Consider the following 24,437-nt stretch of genomic DNA (forward strand, 5'->3'; position numbering starts at 1 on the left):
AAGCTCCTAACTTGATGAACATTCTAAAGTTCTAGCCAATCCTTGATAGCTTAAATCTTTGAGGGATCCATGCGTACACCATCTTTTGAGACAATATGCCCCAAATAGTGAATCTCTGACACGAAGAATTCACTCTTCTTTCCATTGATGAAAAGCTTGTGTTTCTTTAGCTCTTCAAAAACAATGGCGAGATGCTCTTTATGCTCAGCCTCACTCTTTGAAAAGATAATAATATCATCAAAGAAAGTTTCTGTGAACTTACAGTGAGGTCTAAAAATTATATCCATCATTCTACTGAAAGTGACGGAAGTATTTGTAAGACCAAATGGCATCACCAAATACTCATATAGCCCAAATGATGTTCTGAAAGCCGTTTTGTGAACATCTTGGGATACCACTCTAATCTGATGATAGCCACTCTTAAGATCAATGCAACTGAAGCAAGCAGCTCCCTCAAGTTTATCAAAAATATCATCAATGTAAAGCTTTTATAGCTTAATTAACATGATTAAGACTTGATTAATGAACATAAGACAAATGCTGCAGGAAAAGATTGAGTGATTGCATTGAGACGAGGGCCTTTCTTAAATAGAGGCCAAAAAGGTACAATTGAAGAGGCACATCCTTATGAAGGAGTGTGGCTCTTGAATCAATGGTTATGTTCTTAGGACTTAGAGGTGTGTCTTTAATGAATAGGCATGTTCTTTGATAGTGACCCATATGCAAGGGTGTGACCCTTCATAGGATTCTTTACAGTTAATGAGAGATTAAGGAGTAATTAAAAAGAGATTAAGAGAGTTAGTCACAATCGTGACATTCCCTCCCACTTAAAATAAGACTCCGGCTAAGAAGAGATATATACCTAGATGAATCCAAGAACATGCCCAAATTCACCTTTTAGGAACGTGCATGTTATATACTCATGCTACGACATCCCCACTAACGTCATCAGTGCCCAATAGTGGGTATAGAACTCTGTATCAAGATATGCTCCGGCTAAGAAGAGATGGTTGTCTTTGAAAGAATTCCCGAAGAAGTTCTATATTCCTGTAAGTCTTCATCACTTTGCCAAGTAGAGTCAGAATCATCAAGATCTCTCCATTTAACCAAAAATTTTGTAGTGAGCTTACGTCGTGTTTCTTTCTATCTGACATCAAGAATTGTCTCTGGAATTAAGAGTATGTGTTCATCTTCGATTTCTGGAACATAATCCAAAATATCTAAAACTGAAAAATCATCGTCCACAAACTTCTTGAGCCAAGAAAGATGAATTCTACCTCAAGAAGGCGGTTATTTCAACTTATAACTAAGAGATGAGTTCTTCTTAATAATACGAAAGGGTCCATAATATCTTGGGCGAAGTTTTGGAAAGACTGATTTCAGTGTCTTGTATCGATAAGGGACAATATATAATAATACCAAGTCTCCTTCTTGAAATTCAAAATGACGACAATGTTGATTAGTTGTACGCTATCTTAATCTGTAACAGAATATCTTGCATCTCTTGAATATGTTGGTTTGCTAAAGTCACTTTATGTTGAAGAACAAAGTTGGCAAGAACTAGGGGAGTATGGCCATAAGCTGCTTGAAAAGGTGTCATTCCAATAGCTAAATGAGAATTATTATAAGCAAATTCCACCAAAGGTAAATATCCTTCCCATGAAGCTAATCGAGATTGAACATAATGACGCAATATTTCTTCCAGAATCTGATTAACTCGTTCTGTTTGTCCATCTGTCTGTGGATGATAAGCAGAGCTAAAGAGTAAATTCGTACCAAGAGACTTGAATATCGAAGTCCAAAAATGTCCTGTAAATTTTGGATCTCGATCAGAAACTATAGATTTCAGCAACCCATGAAGTTTGAAAACATACTGTATGAACAGTATTGCAATATCCGAAGCCTGGGCTGCTTTCTTGCACGGAATGAAATGTGCCATCTTAGAAAATCTGTCAACCACCACAAGAATCTATGTATTGCCTTTAGAAGAACGTAGCAACGAAGTGATAAAAACCAAACTATTACTTTTCCAGCGTTCATTGGGAACTGGAAGTGGTTAAAGAAGACCAGTTGGAACTTGTCTGCTAGCTTTCATACGTTGGCACGAAAGACATGCTGTGACAAACTTAATAACATCTTGCTTCATTTCAAGCCAATAGTATGTAGCCGTCAAAAGACGATATGTCTTTTGATGCCTGGGTGTGCACCATAAGTGACCTCGTGATGTTCTTTCACCAAGACTCTTCGAACATGGGTATCATGAGGTACACAAATACGGTCCTGATAATATAGTAAGCCATCCACTAATGTATGTGTGAAGGGGACCAAGAGAATTAAAGATTAAAAGGTTCTACAACCTTTCAAAAGGTTTTATAACCTTGAGTGGCCCCTAGGCTATTTATGGGAACTACTCTACTTTTGGAGGACACGCCTTTCTCTCTCATGCTTTTTGGAAAAGTGTGCCGGTGGCCAACGTTGAGTTCTGGTTTTCTGGGAAAAACAGCTACAAGCGGGCTGCGCTTCAGGCTTACTCTTGTTTTTTGGAGAAAACAGGTGCAGGCGGGTCTGCGCAACTGGATAACCTGGGCTCTTTAAAAGGACTGCAGGCAGGCATAGCTGAATAGCTCCTTAGGCATGCTTTTTGGAGATTAAAGGGCTGGCTGCTGTACTGTGCTACAGAACACAGACACAGGCCCCCTTTCTCTCTCTCTCTTTAGCTCTTGGAAGACAAGTTGGCTGCTGTGTGGCTGAATATTCAGGCACCTACAGGATCATCTTCTTCTCTCTCCTTTGCTTTTGGCAAGAAGCTGAACTGTTGTTCATGCAAACAGTGCTGGACATAGAAGCGTGGACTGTGGGAGGGAGTACAAGGCTGGGCAGCAAATTCAGCTATGTGTTTGGGTTTTCGGCTGCAAGTACAAGTCACTTGAATGTGTTCCTTGGCATGGGAGTGATGCAAGCTTGCATGGCTGCATGCTCATGGAGCTGATTGTTTTCTTCCTGTTGGAAAGGAATAGAGGGACCTACAGTTATGGGCATCTCTATGTTTCCAGATGTTTCATGAGGGAACAGGTAACTAGATGTATGTCGTTGGCACTATTGTTGAATGGTGCTGTGAATGGTTCTGTATGGAAACAGGACAAAGGTTTCAAAGGGAAACAGGCCTAAGGGTTTCATGTGGAAACAGGTCGTAGGTTTCTCAAGGAAACAAGTTTTTGGGTTTCTCTTGGAGATAGGTCACATGCAAGCAACGGTCACAGGAGTGGAGACATGTTTGGCATAGCCTTGCTATTGATTGGACAGGGGTTCGAGAATCCATGACAGAGATGGTTAGTACCCTTGGAAGGTAGAGAGAGTGTCCAGGTGTGTCTATTGTATGGCATGTTGTGCTGTGATGCGAGATCTCTTTTGGGAGACAGTTTGGGAGTCTATGTTGTGATGCAGAAGCACTCGATGTGTCAGGGTGTGATGCTGTCCATGGGGTGGGAGACTATGGATGGTTGTGGCAGCCTTGACCGAGGGAGAAAGAGCTTCTGTATGCAGGACTCATGTGAAAGAGTTTTTTGATGTGAACAATGACTGGAATTGTATGTGGATGCCGAGTGGACAAGAAGCCATGATGCAGGGTCTTTGTAGGTTCAAGAGTTCTATTGTGATGGTTGAGTTTCCACCCTTATTGTAATCAAAGCTCTCTCATAATCAATTAAAGAAATACCGCAAGGGGCGCCACTGCGTTTTTGGGGCCAATCGGTGTCCGTGTACTGTTTGCAGGAGCACTCTAGCTCCCCCTGTTTGTTTTCCTTTTCCAGGTCTTCAAAGATGTTGAAGTGTTTTGGTTTTGTCTGAAGACCGAGGCCGGTTCACATTGAGTCAATAACTCTGATAATAACCAGACACATGCACAAGAGCCAACTGTGTCCCAAATATCCATAAATCCATAAGCCGCTTTTCTGAATGTTCAAGGATGCTAAATCCTTCCCAAAACATAAGTACGAAGTGAGCACCAAGTTTGCTAGTCATGTACTGTAAGAAGAGCACATCATGTCAGGCTGTATCTGCCATACATGTACTGTCATGTCAGGCTCTATAAGCCACACATGTTCTGTCATGTCAAGCTTCATAAGCCATATATATTATGTCATGTCAAGCCTCACAAGCCATACATGTTATCATGTCAAGCCTCAGAAGCCACACATACCCTGTCATGTCAAGCCTCAGAAATCATACATGTTCTGTCATGTCAAGTTTCACAAGCCACACATGCCCTATCATGTCAGTGGGCTCACACCAGAGCCCTTCTTGGGGATCCATCCACTGCAAAAGAGATAAACTCTTGTTGACATGTCAGTGGGCTCACACCGAAGACCTTTCGGGGATCCATCCACATACATGCAAAATGAATGTGCCATGGCATGATCGATGTGAGAAATCCTTCTTTGCAAAGTCGCCAAAATAAGCACATGTTCACACAAACCAAGGAAGCTCAACTGGCACTCTATTGTCCAAGACAGCCCTGCATATCTTTGACCAACCATAGGAGCGCAGAATACCTGCCATGTTGGTTTCAAAACAGCTCATAGACTAGAATCAGCCAATTCATGATATTGATAAATAATTCATAGTTTCGTAACCGCATATATGACATATTCTAGCATCCCACACCACTAGAATACTCACCATATGAGATCCTTGTGTAGGCGAGAATTCTAGCATCCCATACTACTAGGAGCCTCCAATACACAAGACCAAAACCATAAACTATTCATCAAAACCATATAGAAGCCTTTTCCGGAATCAGAATGTTTTCCAACGAAAACACCTTTCAGAAAAGAGGAGTATGTCATGTGCACAAAGTGTATCTACCATGTGCAACACACACACAAGACTAGTTTCGAGGCTTGTGGAAGCTTGGAGCTAGGCAAGCTGATTGACGAGCTACGCTAGGGATAGACTGACGGGCAAGCACCCAAGTGTGGACGCCCGGTGACCGGCCAAGAGCCTATAAAAGGGTGGCCAAGGTCAGTCAGTTAGTCATAGAGTTTTGCAAGTCTTTGCGAGAGCTCTACAGTCAGGAGCCTGGATCTAGTACAGATGTGCACCTGCTTCATGCAGCCGAGACCGGCAGCAGTCTTGAGGCCCGTGAGGGTAGCTCCATGGCGGTATGGGACGTCACAGGGTAGAGATTGGTCGGTGCGTCTTGCTAGTTTAGCTCACTTCGTGGCTCGGTGGGGACAACCAAGTCTTGTGGGTTTTGCCCATGGCTGTCATGGTTGGGTGGTGAGTTAGGCCTGCACCCCCTTCACATTTTATGGTTTTGTTTTGTAGGTTTCGAGTCGTGTTTCAGTAGTGCTCTACGAGGAGATCCTTGGGGATTCGACAAAGAGAACTATAGGAGTTTTGATGCAATGCAAGCAAGAAACCATGCATTGTCGATGCCTAATAGTGGAGGAGAAATTGTTAGATATCATCCCCTACTTGCTGGCTTCCTATTTGGTGTCCTATTTTAGCCTCTAGGACTGACCATGTTAGTCTGAGGGGCTGGTCACCCCTCACATGTATTTTACCCATATTTATTCCCCATTTATGGTCCTGGGTAATTTTCCCAGTCGTGGAGATATTTATCACCAATCGGCTGCCTTCATGTAGAGGTATATATAGCCGACATGCCTCCCTCATATTTCATTGCTTGCCTAGCTTGTCTAGCTGCAATCCCTCACTTACAAGGTTCTCCCCTCTTGCTCGGGACATGTATTCCTTTTGGTGATGATATTGTGGTGATGATATTGAGAGCAGGTTCTCACCTGTGTTTCCTCTCCATCTCTCTCTCTCTCTCACTCTCTCTCCTGTGTTTCCACTTTCGCACATTCTATCATGGTATCAGAGCGCCGGTGATTTTCAATGTTGGATGCTCCCTCCTCTTACCTCTTCATATCTGCGTTTTTCCGCCCATGGACAGATCTGCGTTTTTGTGTTCATGCGTTGAAGCTTGCGTTTCTTCAAGGGCTGATTGATAACCATTTAGTGGGCTGCAATTTCCTCTCTTCAAGGCGCCAGTTTGCAGCTTCTTGGCAGCCAGACAAGGGTGTTTTTTCTGGACAGCATACCTGTCCTTCTTGGTGGCACCTTCCAAGGGTTCTCAGGTGTTTTTTTTTCAGGACTGGACAGCAACATAGCTGTCCCAAACAGGCTGCGTTTCTTGCCTGTTTGGGCTTGATTTCCCAGCCCTGATCTTGGAGCTCTCTAGGCTCCCTTTTGTCTGTCCCTTCTGGTTATCTTGTGCCATCCCTCCCACCCCCTGATTGTTCTCTACCGCAATTCTTGATTTGAGGCTTCAGCGTTTCCATATTCAGCCCTTTATACCTCTGCGTTTTTAGATTTCCAGCCATGGTTGCTGCGTTTTTCTGAACCAATTTTGCTGGTAGCTCTACCTTCACTTGGGCTTCATCTGTTGGACCCGAAGGTATCTTCTCTTCAGAGTTTTTCCTCATAGGAGGTGTGGACACTGGTTGGCCTGAATTTTCAGGTTTGTAGCCCTTGTTTGGCTGTGTTTTCTTCTCCAGTGGAAACAGATCACTTGCAGAGGGGGTTTCTTGTTTGGATTGTGGCTTTGGAGGCAGTTTGGTACTTGAGGAGGATTCTGAATTTCAGATTTCAGTCAGCGTTTTACTGATTTTGGAGCATCTCTACCTGTGTTTTGTTCTTCGCCTCCCAGTTTCTACATGTTCCTTGCCTTCTCTTGGCGGTGGAGTTTTTTTTTTTGTTGGATAGCAGTGTTTTGGCTGCGTTTTGCTTCCCACAGGAGTTTTCTACACTCAGAGGGGGCCTTTCTCTAGCTACTTCACTTGAGGATCAATTTCGGGAGCTGTGTTGTATCTATGGAGACTTTCTTCTTTGCCAGGAGTTTACAGTTATTTGGAGGAGAGCAGTGATCTTTTCAGAGATCCTGAGCAGAGTTTATTTTGTCCGAGCTTGTGTTCTTTGCAGTATTTGCAGAACAAGGAGGGTGTTCTGCCCTTTTGCGGTGTGATCCTTTCACATGGATCTTTTATCTGTTGCTGATTCTTGGGATCTGGTTCTACTTCTAGAATAGTCTTCTGCTATCTGCGATGCTTTTGAGGACTTTGTTGCCACAGCAGTTTATATTCCTGCTTCCCTTCCTCATTGTGAGGAGTCTACCTCTGCCTCTCTTTGTGATGCTTCTGAGGATGCCCCTCCCCCTGCAAGTTCTGCTGGCTTGTTGTTTTGGAGGATGTTTTTTTTGGACCCGGTGGGATGCTTTGGATCTGTGGTTGCTAACCGTGCCTGGGACACAGTGGTACTTCCAGAGTTTTTTGGATTTGGATCAGAATCAGGTTGGACTTATATCAACCCGACAATATCTTTTGTCAGAGGGGGATGTGGAGTCCTTTCATCTTGCGATGCCCACCTCAGTGGCGTGTACTTATGTATAGCATTGGACAACTCATGTGATGGAGTTCGAGCAGATGGACCCCATCTTTTCTACAGAGTCTTTCCATCTTGCGATGCCGACCTTTTCAGAGGATGCTTTTATACAACATTTGGCTACTCTTGGTACAAAGTTGAAGCAAATTGACTCTATTTCTTTTGAGGGTTCCAGTGAGGAGCAGTTTGCTTCTCCCAGGATTTATTATCTACAGGATCTGATCTTGGTTGGTTATGAGGTTTTTCATACCTTCTCCAGGCTGGATACATGACATTCGACTTCGGGGAGTGTTCTTACACTTGGGTTTGGAACCATTATTTGGAGCAGCACGTCGCAACCTACATGTTTGTTTTCTTCTAGAGGAGCGGTGTACCTGGCAGCTTGTTCTGTTGCTTTTGTAGCTGAGTTGTTGAGGAGATTGCTTGTGGAGCTTTCTTGGTACCTGTTTCTGCAGTCTTTCATCTTTGATCGGGGATGGCGTCTCTGGCTTCTTGGAGTTTGCTCAGCATCCGATGCTGAGAGGGGGTGTTAGATGTCATCCCCTACTTGCTGGCTTCATATTTGGTGTCCTATTTTAGCCTCTAGGACTGACCATGTTAGTCTCAGGGACTGGTCACCCCTCACATGTATTTTACCCATATTTATTCCCCATTTATGAACCTGGGTATTTTTCCCAGTCGTGGAGATATTTATCACCAGTCGGCTGCCTTCATGTAGAGGTATATATAGCCAACATGCCTCCCTCATATTTCATTGCTTGCCTAGCTTGTCTAGCTGCAGTCCCTCACTTACGAGGTTCTCCCCTCTTGCTCGGGACATGTATTCCTTTTGGTGATGATATTGAGAGCAGGTTCTCACCTGTGTTTCCTCTCTCTCTCTCTCTCTCTCTCTCTCTCTCTCTCTCTCTCATGTGTTTCCACTTTCCCTTCTTCCGCTGCACATTCTATCAGAATTGACCACTTGGATATCCTCTAGGCAAGACTTCTTTGATAGAAGGAGACAAAGGTCTCAAGCTATGATAATCAAACCGCAAGCTTATGGATCTCTTATTAATACTTCATATGCAAATGAAATACATAGCCTTCAAGCTAATTTGCAACAAGATGATCTAAGTTGTGGTTCTCTTCTTAAGAAGAAGAATTCGCTTCCACCATTGATGCATCAAGAGGGGACAAGTGCATTGAGGATGCCTATGCAACAAGGTGGGACAAATGAGTTTGATATGCCTATGTATCAAATTGGTACAAATGTGTCAAGTACACCAATCCAAGGTTTATCTTTAATGTAAGTAAGAGGCAATGGGTTTGACGTAATACAAGCAAAAGGCGATGGTGCTCTTGCAACAAGTCAAAACACTTATGGTGAATCATTTAGTAGTCTAATGAGGTCCTTTAATGCCACTCAAGTGGAGTTGTGCAAAAAATGGAAGGATTAACACTATACTTCAACCTTGCCTAGCAATGAGACACATAGTCAAACGCTTTTTTCTTCAAAGGGAGTAATTGGAGGGAGGCAATGCACAATGATTGATGCTAAAATCTCTACAAGTGAAGCCAAGATAAAGAGGGGTAATGTATGTGAATTGTTGGTGCCAACACTTGGCTTCCCTCTTGCTTTGAGTGGATTCACTATCACATTTGGTCATTGCATAGAGTATGACTATGTGGGTCTTTATGCACACATTGTGGGTGTTAAAGTCGATGAGACACTTGCTATAATTTGTGGACAACAAGTAAATAAGGATACCTTGATGCTGGTTCTTTCTCGACAAGTCATCACCAATGTGTCCGTGGCCAATGGGAATACACAAGTTGAAAATGGAAATGCTTGGATCACTTGATTGATACATTTTCAACTTATGATATGATACCACAAGATCATCAAGACATGATCATTGAGAATGTTTTAAATGTGCATGCAATTGTTGTTGACACAAGGGATAATGACTCATGTATTGGTGATACATGTGATGACTATGCTCTGATCCATTCTCGAGTCCCGATTGGACAACATATGATGGTTTATTATTTGACTATGGGAACTTGAAGGATGTGGATCTTGATGCATATGAGAGAGGACTTTCTCATGACAAGATTGTCTATGCATGTGTTGATCATCATGCATATATGGGTGGTACACATGTTGTTCATGGAGATGATGTTAGTATTGAGGTGACATTATCTACTCCTATTGATCATGGCTATCACATGGATTTTACACATGCTATACATGTTGACGATGAAGTATGCATTGGTAGCAAACATGTCGATCTTGAGGATGACACCTATGTTCATGGAGATGCTACTTATGAGGCATGTGCCTTCACATTTTGTGGAGGCCGATATGATTCTACGATCTATGGGAATGGGGCATTCACTTTCACATGCATCTTATGTCACTTAAGATGCATGATATATGATTATGTGGCACGCCATGGTACACCATGGCATGGTGTGGCTATTAGTCAGGATTTCTATGAGATAGGAGGATTCGGTGCAATGACCGTGGATGATGGAGTTCCTCTTACCAATGTGGTGTTGGATTTATGTTCTGGATTGTCGGATGCACCGTCATGTTTTCCTTTTGATCCGGGTATTTGTAGTAACCATAGTGTATGGGATGAGTATCGTTGTGGCTTTCCTTTTGATCCAAGAGGTCACATATTTGTTTCATGGTTGGATGATCTACATTGTGGCTATCCCTTCGTCCCACAAGAATTGGCTAGTCGCGTCACCAACATGGGCTTTCTACATTTTCTATTCGATCCAGGTAATTTGAGAGCCATTGCTTTGGAGTCTACATGACTTGCATTTACATTTCGTCCATGCGGTCATGGATGTATGGACTACCTCATCTTCGGGAATCGGGGCGATACTCGTATCTTGTCCATTTGATCCTAGAGGATAGATACTCAACTAGCCTCATCATCCATACGAGTCCTTGATCTTTTCCATTTGACCCGGGGGTCATGAGATTCATGTATTGCTATTGGCTCTCTGCGATGATGACACTAGTTCATGTATTGGGCTTCTTGTCCAGCACCTCCTATTTACAGTTGAGGTGAGCTAGCCGACTGGAGCTGCAAAACTGGCCGACTGGAGCTACTGGATTGGCCGAGTGAGAAAATGCCAAAAAGACTGGGAAAAATACCAGAAAAATACATAAAAAAGGGATGGCCAACCCACAAGCAAGGGCCATGCAAAAGGGACCAAAAGGACACTAGAAATGGGCAAAAACTGGGAATGAATGTGCTAACACCCCCTCTCAGCACCAGATGCTGAACATACTCCGAGAAGCTGAAGAAGTCGTCCTCTGTCAAAGACAAAAGAAAGCAGCAATAACAAGTACAAGGAAAGCTCCACAAGCAATCTCCACAGCAACTCAGCTACAATAGCAACAGAACAAGCTGCAAGGTACACTGCTCTTCTAGAAGAAAACAACCATGAAGGTTGCGTCGTGCTGCTTCAAATATCGGTGCCAAACCCAAATGTAAACACAATGTCACAGGAATCCCTAGAAGCCTGTAGCTCCAAGAAGATAATACCCTCAAAAGAAAGAGTCCATCTGCTCCAACTCTGTACCAAGAGTAGCCAAATGATGTACAATAGCATCCTCCTCGAAGGTCGGCATCACCAAATGTAAGAACTCAACTGCCCCCTCTGAAAACTGATGTTGGGACTACACACGCCCAACCAAATCCAAATTCCAATCCTTCAATCCCTGGAAGTACCACTGTGCCCAAGGCACCGTCACGGTCATGGACACACCTGACCACAATCCAGAACCTCACACAGAGTAAGAGAAAGAGGAACATCCATTGTAGTGGTAACTAAAGTAGTAGTAGCCTCCTCAATAGCATCACACAGCGTAGAAGCAAGCTCCTCCATAGAAGGCAAAGGGACCAGCAACACATCCTGGTCACTGGTTGACGAAGAAAGAATCGGAGGCGAAGCAATAGGAGAAAAACCCCCCTCAGAAGCTGTGAGCAAAGACAGCCCACTATCTTCCTCAAAAACATTACCAAATATATCATCCTGGCAAGGAGAAGTATGCATAGAAACCGAAGGCACGGCAACAGGAGAAACAAACTCCTTAGATGCAATGAGCAAAACTGTCCCACTATCCTTCACTGCAGGAACATCTCCAAAAGAAGTATCCATAAGATAACTGGCTGCAGAGCACCCAGAAGCAGAAAGCATCTACTAATCATTGGCATCACCATACAAGTCACAAAGCAACTGCCACACACAGAAAGTAGAAGCATCATCAGGAGCATAGATGAAGTGTCAAAGAACCGAATCCTGACAATTCAAGAGGAGAAAGCCATAGATCTGTCCGTCAGTCTTCCTCCACCGACACATGAGCGCCAAAACCTGTAAACCAGCCCATATGGTTCATCCATGAGCGCATAAACCAGCATAACAGCTTGTGTGTCGCATCCATGAGTGCCAAAACCTGAAAAACAGCCTGTATATTGCATAAAACCAAAAATTTCAACAAGCTTTAGGACTGTTTTTCTGAAAAACAGTCATCCGGGGTGTGCAAGATGGTGTAGAGTAGTGAAAAATCATCTTCCCCAAGCTGGATATGGCTATGGTGGGCTTAGATATGAAGAGAAATGATAAAAAATCAAAGTTTTCAGCCTCCAAAAACTTTCTTGAAGCTGAAACTCACCCAAGAGATAACTCTCTCATATTCAAATAAGCAAGAAAATGCTACAATGCCATGTGTAGAGCTGAATTGACAAGTGTGAGGACACTTGTCTCACTTTTATCCTCTTATCTGCCACATGTCCCAAATTTAAATGCCAAAAATTCCACAATGTTCAGCTCTAAAAATATCCCAGATAATAGCTTATTTCACAATGGTGCTTTGGCAATACTCAATCTCTGTCGAATTCCAGAGGTAATGACGCGAACGGAAATTCCATCAGAGATTGCTAAAAATAGCAACTTTCCCTAAAATTTAGGAGATGATCTGTGTGTTCCACCACATGAGAAATACATGCAAGCACCATGTAGAAACCTGTTTCATTGCTTGATCTCTCGCAAATCCTAAGAGTTCACCATATACATACTTGACACTTGTGCTCCAAAGCCCATTTCTATGTCCAAGAAACCATCTGGGGTGCCTAGATCATATTACGAACACTTGGTTCTTTATACTGGATAATTCCCCATTCCCAAAGCTTGTACATTCTTGATCTTTTGGGCATCCAAAGCTCTTCCACAAACATGAATTCTGGAATGCCCAAAATGGTGACAATAAGGCTAAGTAATACAGCGGAGCTTCTTCAACTAAACTATGCTCTGATGTCTCGTATTATGCGGGACAAGGAGCCCACTTCCGTCAAGGAAGCCCTCTCACGGGATACTTGGAGGAAAGCCACTATGCTCTGATGTCTCATATTATGCGGGACAAGGAGCCCACTTCCATCAAGGAAGCCCTCTCACAGGATACTTGGAGGAAAGCCATGCAGGTGAAACTTGATGCCATCAAGAAGAACAACACATGGGAGTTGGTACCGAGGCGTCAGATGGGTCGGTGGACAAACACAAAGCCAGACTTGTGGCTAAAGGTTATGCTCAGCGGCCAGGCATCGACTACGAGGATACCTTTGCACTGACAGCATGGATGTCCACGATTTGGACCGTTCTTGCCCTTGCTTCTTCTCAAAGGTGGCCCGTGTATCAAATGGATGTAAAATCTACATTCCTTAATGGTGACCTGTAGGAGGAGGTGTATGTTGAGCAGTCTCCAAGCTTTGTTGTTCCAGGATCAGAAGGGATGGTTTACAGGTTACGTAAGGCCTTGTATGGTCTTAAGCAAGCTCCCAGGGCTTGGAATCAGAAGATTGATTCCTTCTTTGTTCGGACTGGATTTTAGAGATCGGTTGCAGATCCTAACCTATATCTCTTTCGGGACCCTAGCGTTGTCACGATCCCACATCTGTGCCTGTGCCTCGCGGTCCTTCTTCATTGACAATAACTCCCCTTCCTCTGCTTCCGGCCTAGGAACCCCGATAAACGATGAAATCAACAAGGTCATATGACTCCAGCACAGACTCCATCATAACCTTCCAGATGCCGTAATTGTTCCCGTCCAACTAACGGTCCACTGGGAACGTGGGAAGAGTCACTCTGCACGCAGTGCAGAGTGATAAACTGGCTCATCATCAGCAGTGCAACAGTTGTACATTATTAGAACCTAGTAGGATGATATTTGTCGTACGCCGTGACCCCATTGTATATCCTCACAGTCCAGGACAAGTCAGGCACGAGCTACGTAGATCATTCCTCGGCCTTAGCGGGTCAGTCAGTCAGTCAAGTCCCTTAACCCACTTGGAGAGAATCATTCATGCATGCAGAGTCAGTAGAAGCCTTAGGGCTTGCATCAAAAAGCACTCTGCATCCTGCATAATATGCATTCATATGCCTGTGCATCATTTAGAATAGCCTAGAAGCCTTAGGGAATTTACTAGGATTTATCTGGTATTTTTTCCATTTATGGTATTTATTTAGCATTTATTGTCATTTATAAATATAAACTTTATTAAATAAATGACCAGCCAACTTGACCAACCCCTATCTAGTATAAATAGACTTGCATAGGGCTTAGTTCATCATTCAGTCTTCAGAAGCTAGGCATCCTCATATCCTCAGCTCCAGGAGCATCCCCACCTGCAGCCATAGTCTCATCCAGCCCTTGGAGCTTCTGCGTTTGCTTCTCCAGCCTTGAGAACCTGCGTTTTGCTTCAATCAGCCGTACAGCAGAACTTGTACATCAACGCAGCAGTCCATTAGATTTTCAGTAGCTCAGCGGTCCTTGCAGATGACAGGCGCACATGTGACATTCCCTCTTGCTTAGCTTGGCGGCAAGTTCATGGCTTCCAAGTAGTCCGCCAACAACTCGGGGTACTCCTAGAAGAACTCCTCATCTAGCCATACGGCTTCGTGGGTACCTCGATCTCGGAATTTCGTATAGAACTGACATATCTGTCGACCGGAATCATGCTTCCAACGATGAAGAAGGATATACTTGGGCTCAATAACTTCTGCTTCGTCTACCACTCTGGCTGCTGTTCATCTGAAACATCAAACACTTCTGGACCAACATGTGGTTTTAGCCAAGAAACATGAAAAACATCATGCATTGTCCAACTGGTAGGCAACTTTAACTTCATGGAGACATCACTTAACTTCTTAACTATTGGAAAACGGCCAAAACTACGGAATGAAAGCTTGGGACAATGTTTGCCCACTTGTTTCAATCTATGTTTCATGATACACTGATAGACCCTATCCCCTTTCTTGAAGTGGATATCTCGCCTAAACTTACTGGCATGTCTGTGAACTGAATAATGGCCAGGCTCAATATTGAGGGCCAAACTGGGTTGAGTACCAAACTTTGCGGAATCGACATACTGATCTTCTATGCTTTTTAAGTCTTTTCCAGAGATGTTGAGAATGGTAGACTCTTGACTGGTCTGGATGCTGGTCTCTCTACTAAGAACATCTGCTGCTGGGTTATGCTGACCAGGGATGTACTTGATCATTCCTCCAACCTGTTAGAAGCGCTAACCCTGTCTAGTGTGCTGAGCATTCCACTGGGCACTTGGCATCATCGGGAGCCACTTAAGTGCTTGGTGGTCGTGGTGACTGTGAAAATGTGTCCATAAGGAACATGTTTCAAATGTTTGAGAACTGACTGCTGTTCTAGCTTGCCCTTGAAAGTCTTGGAAAGCCGAGGGAAACTTGCTAGGAGGTTTTGCTAACTGTGGGATACTGGGTAGGAGATCATCCTTAAAATTGTCTGAATGAGAAAGGAGATCTGCCAACTGAGGGACTGAAGATGATGAGACAGTGGTTATCAATGAGATAGAAGCTGTCTGAGCATAAATCAATGCTCCTTCTGCTCCCTTGCGGATAGCTTGATTGGCCTAGAGATGAGAAATCATAGGGATGCCAAGAATGCTCCTATCGCCCCGAATCATGGTAGGCTCAGAAAATCCTTTAGAGATAATAAAGGTGTCCTGCCCCCAATTGGGAATAGGTTCATACTGACGAAACCACTGGATTCCTAAGATCATGTCACATCCCAAAAGAGGAGCGACAATGAAATCTCAATGAAATGAGGCCTTTTGAACTTCAAAGGCAAATTGCTATGCCTTCTAGGAAATGTGGGTGCAGAGACCACCTCCAAATGATAGGGCACTAAGGTATAGCTCATGTTGGTAGCCAACTGGGGAGAGATGGCGTCCTCAGAACTGCCCATGTTAAAAAGGATTATGAACTGTCGGCCCTTGGCAAAGCCATAAGCTCGGATCAAGCTTTTGTGTGTGGTTGTTACCACTATACCACGTACTAAACTCGTGCCGTTTCATACGTTTGAAACTACCTTGCACCCTTGTCACCAGAGTTTGCATCATCATCACTTCACCTTCCGCTGCCCACTACCACCTCGGAGTGCCTATGCATAAACCAACCTGAGCCTTGGATACCGATCACCTCACGGAGAGCCTTTGCCTCACATCAACGTGAGCCTTCGTCTCCGACATCATCTTTGCTTCTGCATTGGTCTTCTACTCGGAGTCACCCCACAGCTGAGGGCATATTTTCACTCACCATTATATATACACACTCACCCATTTCATGCTGTGTTGTTTTGCTCTGATCTCTCGTATATTTGGTCCTTTCATCCTTTTGCCCTCACATGGTATCAAAGGTATCGTGAGCAAAGGGATTGAAGACCTCGAGAACACAGCATGGTTCGTCTACCCGCACTCCCGGAGGACCTAATTTTCTCACCAGAAGTTGATTCTCGTATCTTTGATCTGGACCACAAAGGGAATGGGACTTCTTACTCAGAGGAGAGCCCCATTCAAGATCTCACATTGTGAGATGATCATCCCATCTACATTGACTCACCTCCACCACTTTTGCCTTCACGATCACCCTCTCTGACTTTATCAGACTTTGTTTTTAGAGGGGGATACATTCCTTCTGCCAGTGTGTTTGTTTGGGACCCTGGCATCCTTTTTTTGCTCATCTACTCTCATGGTCCCCTTTTTGGCCTAAGACGGGGTGTGTGAAAACGGTTCTTGTCCAGCCCTAAAAAGGGGATTATTCTGGATTTTATTTGTTTTATTTTGGATTTTGTGGGTCTTGCTGCTGGCCGACAGCCCCTAGTCTGGCCGACCAGCAGCCCCACTCACTATATATTGGCTGCTATTTTTGCTACGATTTAAAGCCTAGAAGCAAGCTTATGCTTGCTTAAGCTTTGCCTAGCCTCATCATTGAGCACTTCATAGACATATCTAGTACTACACCTGCTGGTTGTTGCTGCTGCCAGGGCCTGCACTACTTCTTCTTCATCATCGGCTCTCTGCTCCAAGTTCCAACACACCAGCGTTTTACCTCAGCTTATGGGACAGCAGCCCTCTCTGCTATATAGAGCTCACCAGCTTTTTATCTCAGCTCATTGGACAGCAGCCCTCTCTACTACAAACAGCACCTCAGCATTTTTATCTTCAGCTCATGGGACAGCAGCCCTCTCTGCTACATACAGCACCTCAGCGTTTTTATCTTTAGTTCATGGGACAGCAGCCCTCTTTGCTGCACGGTACAGCACCTCAGCATTTTATCATCAGTACACCACTTGGGACAGCAACCCACTCTCTACTACAGTTTATCATTGTTTTTCTTCTACAGTTTACCTTGGGACAGCAGCCCACTCTCTGCTCGCCATCTCACCCCACTCACGACGGCAGCCCTCTCTGCTCCTCTCCATCACTCAGGTATTGCAGCACCCTTGTTACCAGAGCTTGCACCACCACCACTCGGGACAGCAGCCCTCTCTGCTCCTCACCACCCCTCGGGTATTGCAACACCCTTGTCACCAGAGATTGCACCACCCTCTCTGCTCTTCATCACCATTTAGGTACTGCAGCATCCTTGTCACCAAAATTTGCATCATCATCACTTCACCTTCCGCTGCCCACTACCACCTCGGAGTGTCTCTCCATACACCGACACGAGCCTTCGACACCGATCACCTCAGAGTGCCTTTGCCTCACATCGATGTGAGCCTTCGTCATCAACCGTGCTTCAACTCCAACATCGTCTTTGCTTCTACATTGGTCTTCTACTCGGAGTCACCTCACATCTGAGGGCCTCTTGTACATATTTTCACTCACCATTATATATACACTCACTCACCCATTTCATGCTATGTTGTTTTGCTCTAATCTCTCATACATCTGGTCCTTTTATCCTTTTGCCCTCACACAAAGAACCCACACACACTTAGCGGTTGTTCACACACTAGAACCGCTTTATTTAAGGCCTAGTTCACACTTATACAAACTCTCCTTTTGACACTGATCACCCCACAAAGTGCCTTTGCCTTACATCGATGCGAACCTTCGTCATAGTTCGATATCGTCTTTGCTTCTGCACTGGTCATCTACTCGGAGCCACCTCGCATCAGAGGGCCTCTTACACATATTTTCACTCACCATTATATATACACTCACTCACCCATTTCATGCTATGTTGTTTTGCTCTGATCTCTCGTACATCTGGTCCTTTCGTCCTTTTGCCCACACAAAGAACCCGCACACAATTAGTAGTTGTTCACACACTAGAACCGCTTTATTTAAGGCCTAGTTCACACACTTATACAAATACTCCTTTTGGCATTGAATTTCCCCAACAATCTTGGGTCAGCACATGCCCATAACCTCGGGTTACCCTAACCCTAGGTTGTTTAGGACGTAACACTCTCTCTTATTCATTCTCTCATGTGTAAATTCTGATTTGTCGAATGCTAAATTAACTCTTCTAACCAAGTACCCAAATCCTACTGCAAGCTAGACTGTTCAGGACGCAACACTCTCTCTTATTCATTCTCTCATGTGTAAATTCTGATTTTTGGAATGCTAAATTAACTCTTCTAACCAAGTACCCAAATTGTACTCCAAGCTTCCGCATTTACCATTAGCAAGTCTAACTTACCTGGGCACTCAGATAAGGCATCTTACAGGGAGGTCTAGTGGTTAATGAAGAATTAGCTTAATTATGGCTCTTGATTACTATATAAGCGCATAATTGGCACACTTCAAGAGAATTTTCATGGGGTTTGATCATTCAAGTCTTGGACTCGTGACCTGAAGAGGCGACTCCATGCAATGACATTTGAGGGGTGTGTCCTAGTGGTATGGGACTTGTTGTGGATGTCTCTAGACTAGGTGGGCTTGAAGGGCTCTATGATTGGGCAATGAGCTAGGTGCCAAATCCTAGTGTTCCTTAGAACACTAAAAGGACGATCCTTTTTCTAATGTTCTCATTTTCCGCTCCCATATAGCTGATACTTGACAAGCTTTAGACTAGTAAACACACCCAATGTAACCACCCATTAAACAACATATAACTTCATTGGTAGGTGCTTACAACTTGAGGTTAGAAGTTTGAGAGCTAAAGGGACAACTAATTTGTTTGCAATCAAAACATAGAATATATATGTGGCTTGTGTTACAATCAATAGCTTAGAATACCTCGGCAATGACGCCTTCCTCCGGTAGAAGGAGATCTTCCATGCCATGCGAGAAAGACCCGGTCATTGGCTGCAAGGCACGGTTCACAAAGTCATTGGATAAGCAAAAGACAGAAACTAACAAATAAATTGTGCACTACAACAGGCCCTCACAACATAAACAAAAAGATTTTCAATATCTCATTGTGACAATGCAAAAATAGGTGATATTCACCTGCCAGTTCTTGCAAAAAAAGGCTTCATCGACAAAGGATTAAAGAGTGCTGGACTTGCCCTGAATGTCTAGATTAACCTTAATTGGAAAGCACTTGCAATGGTTGGAGAAGAGGAGTTAAGCACATACCTCAACAGAAGTCCAGTCTAAGCCACCGAGCCAAGTCTCTGATCCGTCCATCGCTAAAATTAGAGGTTTTCCCTGCCTTATTAATAACTGAATGACGAACTGAATCCGAACATTGCAACCAGCAGAAAGAGAGAGAAAAAAGCTTTCTATTGCACGGCGATGGGAAAAAGTGTATAGAAGCGTTTCTTCGGCAGAAATGAACCCTTAACCCTGATCTGAAAGGCGAAACCCTAACTGGCAGACTCCGAAGCGAAGGCTTCACTGCTCTGCGGCTCCAATCGCGGGCGCAGGTTCGAATCTGTCCCGCTATTGATTTTCCTGCGCTCCTAAACCCTCCTTCCCCCTGCCACGACAGATGTTTCGTTTGAGATTAAGGTTCCTATGTTTTTTTTTGGGGGGGGGGGGGGGGGGGGGGGGGGCATAAAACTTATCCGGGCATTGATTTCAGGAGGTATTTTTTTCAGACAAATTATTTGATATTACACAAATTATTAGTGGCATTTAATTAATACAACCTTAGAAGATGAGTTTCTCACACTCCTCTCTCCCCCCACCCCTCCCTCCTTTTTCTCTATCCTTCCCTCTACTAGTGGAGTGAGCCCTTTGAGGCTTTTTATAGAGAATTGTGGACCTTAAATAGAAAGGATATGGGTGAATGCATGCAAATAGAAAGGATATGAGCGATCATCATTTTATTTCCTTAAATAGATAGGATTGTAAATAGAAAACATATGGGTGAATGTATGCAAATAGAAACGATATAGGGGTCATCGTTTTATTGCCTTGAATAGAGAGGATATGGGGGTCATCATTTCATTGACTTTTTCAAGCATTAATCATTACATAGTAAAATAAAACCTTTAAAAAACACTTTTATTCTTGAAAATCTTACATAATATATTTAATGGAAATGCAAAAAAACATTTTGGTTCCATATATATATTGAGCAGGTACATTTTTTATTTTTTATTTCTTTGTGAAGTTTACTTTTTAGCATAACAATCTTTAGTTTTTTAAGTGAGAAAGTTGGTGAGAAATGCATATTATCGATGCACATTGCTTTGAACAAACCTAACTGTTGTGAAAAGAGAAAGTCCATCACTAAACATAGTTGTGGTGATGATAAGCCATAGATAACAAGCATCCTTTGATGACACATCAGGTGGTGACAATGGCACATAATCTTTCGCCATCCAAAATGGCTTCCTTGAAGTCTGCGGTCCTTTTCTACACATAAATGTATCTCCCAGAATAATAGTCATGCTGAGGAAGATCTTCATCATCATCCACAATGATAAGATTGCTCCTACTTCCAAGCTCTCCAACCAAAATGGCCTCCTTGAAGTCCACAGTCCTCTCCCACACAGAAATGTATCTCTCATCTCTCCAACCAAAAATGGCTTCCTTCTTGGAGGCTACAATCCTCTCCCACACAGAAATGTATCTTCGTGCTAAGGAAGATCTTCACCGTTATCCACAATGATAGGATATAATAGAGTCTATGTATACACCAAACGAGCAAGGCTGAAAACGTATTTAAAAAAAACAAGCATCCTTTGACACAGCAAGTGGTGACGATAGCACATTTTGCCATCCAAAATGGCTTCCTTGAAGTCTACAATCCTCTCCCCTTCATACATATCAAGAGGGGCAGTATATGTCAAATGCATTTCATGTATATATAGTTGAAAGAGGCATAAAACATCAATGCATAATACCTTATACGCCTCAGTAAAATGGTGTGGCTGAGGGAAAGAACAAATGTCTCATGGAGATGACACGTTGCATGGTTAAAGGCTAGGATTTGCCTTATGTTTTTTGGTTAAAGGTAGTTATGTGTGTCACTTATGTGCTAACCCACCAAGGCCTTGCAAACACTTTACCTCTTTATGAAGCTTGGAACGAAAGGAAGCCCTTTGTGGCTCATTTGCGTGTTTTTGGTTGCCTTGCTTATACTCTTGTGCGCCTGAGCAACAACGCAATAAGTTGGATGCTAAGGCGTAAAATGTATTTTTGTAGAATATAAGCAAAGTGTATAGACTTTACCATCCAACCACAAAGCGGATTTTGGTGAGTAAAGATATTGTATTTATTGAGAACTTAGTTGAGCCCATGCTTTTATGTAAAAAGTATGCTCACATGACATGTTTGGTACACTCCTATCTTCGTACAATATCAGGCAACCATATATGGAACAATTGAATGCTCACAAAGGTATTGTAAATCAGTCCATACAGACTGAAAATCAGCTCAAATTTCAACCCACAAAAGCCTATTGATGAGGCAGCTATGGAAAGGACAGCAATATAGGCATCCAAGAGTATGCCAAAATGGCTTGTATAAACATCGCGAGACAATGTTAACCCTTGCCAGAGACCTCTATGGTGTCGATACCGGCCACCATATCATTTTCACCTCCTTTGGGCCATAGGCACCGGAATGGCCAAAATTCACTTGAAATCCATATATTGTATATTTTACGTGTGTGCTCGCCGCTTGTCTATTAAAGGCGCACCACGAGATCTTAGGTAGAGAGTAATATTTGTGGAATTGGTATTTGCATAAGCTAAAGTGGCCGAATGAGTCCTAAGACCTAATTTTTAACTTTGGTCGCCCAAGAGTGTAAACCCTAGTAGCCACACATAAGAGGCAAAATGTAACTCTCACCATTGATTCTTTAATGCATAAGCTAATACAGTGCTCTTCTTCTCTGCTCCCCTATATTATTGTTTGCTTGCCTTGTGCTTGTTTGAGCTCTTCTATGTGCTTGCTTGTATTGTATGTGTGTAAGAGAGTGAGTGTGTAAGATTGAGTGGTGAGGAGGGTCGAGCTTCCATTGGAGTGTGACGGTAGTGAAGTGGATCTTTCGAGTATGGCAACATCGTCTCCTACAAGAATCCCAGGCAACCACCTTTCACAAGGTGAGTGACCCAACGATGCATTTATGTGCTACGCCACGGTAAACTGGTTTCTCGATTAAGATGTTTATTCTCCCATGTGTGGTTGGGCAAAGCCCCATGACATTGGGTTGTTTCTTGCATTCTTTCTATGGCACAAGGGCTTTCCATAAGTGGCGCCGCTGCCGGGAAATAGCCTCACCGTATAGTAACAATGCATTTTGAGAGCTAGTGAATGGTTAAATTGATCAAATTTATGGTTTTTGGAAGAAAATAGTAGATAGGAAATCTCAAAATAACTTTGATTTTGCTGCATATGCTTGTTTTCATTGCATTATTTTGTTATCATAGGAATTCTATGTTCAAATTTTCATGTTGCCCTAAAATTGTCTCTCCTTTGATTTCTGTAATGCAAGTTTTTTGTTCTATTTCTTCATTTTTATTTTTTGATATTTTTTAATTTTGCACCTAAAAACAATAAATTGGGCTTTAAATTTTATGAATTAGCTGAAACAAACCTTAAAATTGGTTTTGGGATATAGGGTTTACCCCAATTTGGACTCTTTACGTGGAGAAATTGGATTAGAAACAATGATTCAGGGTAGGATTTGCAAACAAAATTAATTTTTGTGTTTATTGCAAGTTTTAATTACATTTTGCATTAGTGTTAATTATGCACGTTAACCTAGCTTAATCCACTTGTAATTTGGGCCATAAGTTGTAAGTCTTCTGGTTGCCGCATTTAATACGTGCAAACTTTAGGGCCCAAGTCAAAAAGAGAATATTGGAAAAATCCAAAAACCTTAACCACCCCTTTTCGGGTAGTTGTGGTGAAACCAAAAACTAGAAAAAACCATAAACCGCAAAAATACAAAAGTAAAAAAGTAAAAGTAAAGAAAATGTGTATAGTTTTTTTTTTTAAAGTGCATGTATAAGTTTGCTTATATTAAATTTTAGGCCATTGTGGTCACTTCGACACACTTGATACAAGACAAAAAAAATTACAATTTTCCATAGTTAACCTTAATTATAGAAAACCTCTGGTCGGCCTGAAAAAAGTACATGCATAACCCTTACAAAAAGGTTTAGAACTATCTAAAACCCATTTCGGACAAGTTTCTCTAACACCCAAAAAAAAAACATCCCTCAGCCTAAAACACCTTGCAATGATATGCAATTACGATCTAGGCATGTTTTAGAGATGGATTTTAAGGAAACCACGTCGACCCAAGTAGGCTCTTATCAACCCACCTTTATCTTGGGACCCTACGTTACAATGTGGTACAGGGCTTGAGACTCAATAAACATCAACACTTACTCCGATATGGAATTGATGGAAGGAATAGTGAACCATGGGGAAGAAATCCCCACTCAACCAATAACCGCTAGACCCACCACTAGCTTGATAGACCGCATGACTAATTACTTCAAGGGTTTGGCTCTTCAACTACAACCTCTACACCTAACCAAGCACCATATCAATTTGGGGATGATGGAATTAAGGTTAGCTCCAAGGCCACACCTAGTGCCACCTTACACACGAGCCTTATACATGTAGAAATTCATGTCCACATGGGACCAATCTTGACCGGCAACTCCATGCCTATAGACATGGAGTTAGCTCCAAGGCCACACCTAGTGCCACCTTACACACGAACCTTATACATGTAGAAATTCATGTCCACATGGGACCAATCTTGACCGGCAACTCCATGCCTTTAGACCAAAACCTTGCCCAACCCTTACTACTAGATGGCAAGATTGAAGAGGAGGTGCAAGAACTAGAAGCTCTAATCAAGGCTACTAGGGGGCGAAAGAGGTAAAGATCTTACGCCGAGCCCAACAGCGATTAGTGGCCCAAAGTCACCCACCAAGCTTCACCAATTGCCTAGGTGACTGATAGCCTAGAGAGCATAAGACCACATGAATTTATATCCAAGGTGAATCTAGGTGTAAGATTCCTAAGACACATTATTGTAAACCGAGAGCTGGGAATTCAATGCCACCCAAGAAACCTTGTCATACCTCACACTACGAGCCTTATTTATCCTATTAGGAAATCAAGCAATCCATTTCTAATTCCATAGACGAGGAAGAGCGACTTCAAAAGGTTGTGGAATCTATTCATGCTATTATAGATTAGTAGAGGCTTAGATAGGGAATCAGCACGCCCATGCGACTTCCTGTGACACAGGTTGGG

The 24,437-nt window shown here is 43.0% G+C and overlaps 1 protein-coding gene across 1 annotated transcript in view; it reads right to left on the bottom strand.

The window, feature by feature from the left end:
- The window catches only part of LOC147616361 (phosphatidylinositol-3-phosphatase myotubularin-1-like), an 89,445-nt gene extending 69,652 nt beyond the window's left edge, over positions 1-19,793 (bottom strand). The window contains exons 1-2 of the mRNA XM_086777417.1: positions 19,341-19,793; positions 18,999-19,067 (exon numbers count right to left, since the gene is read on the bottom strand). Of these exons, the coding sequence (XP_086633543.1) occupies positions 18,999-19,067; positions 19,341-19,391 (120 nt within the window). The 5' untranslated portion in view covers positions 19,392-19,793. The remainder of the gene's footprint in view (positions 1-18,998; positions 19,068-19,340) is intronic.
- Positions 19,794-24,437: the final 4,644 nt, after the last annotated feature.

The sequence above is a fragment of the Cibotium barometz genome, chromosome 38 (assembly GCF_041138505.1).
Source record: "Cibotium barometz isolate CiBa-2024 chromosome 38, ASM4113850v1, whole genome shotgun sequence".
NCBI lineage: Eukaryota > Viridiplantae > Streptophyta > Polypodiopsida > Cyatheales > Cibotiaceae > Cibotium > Cibotium barometz.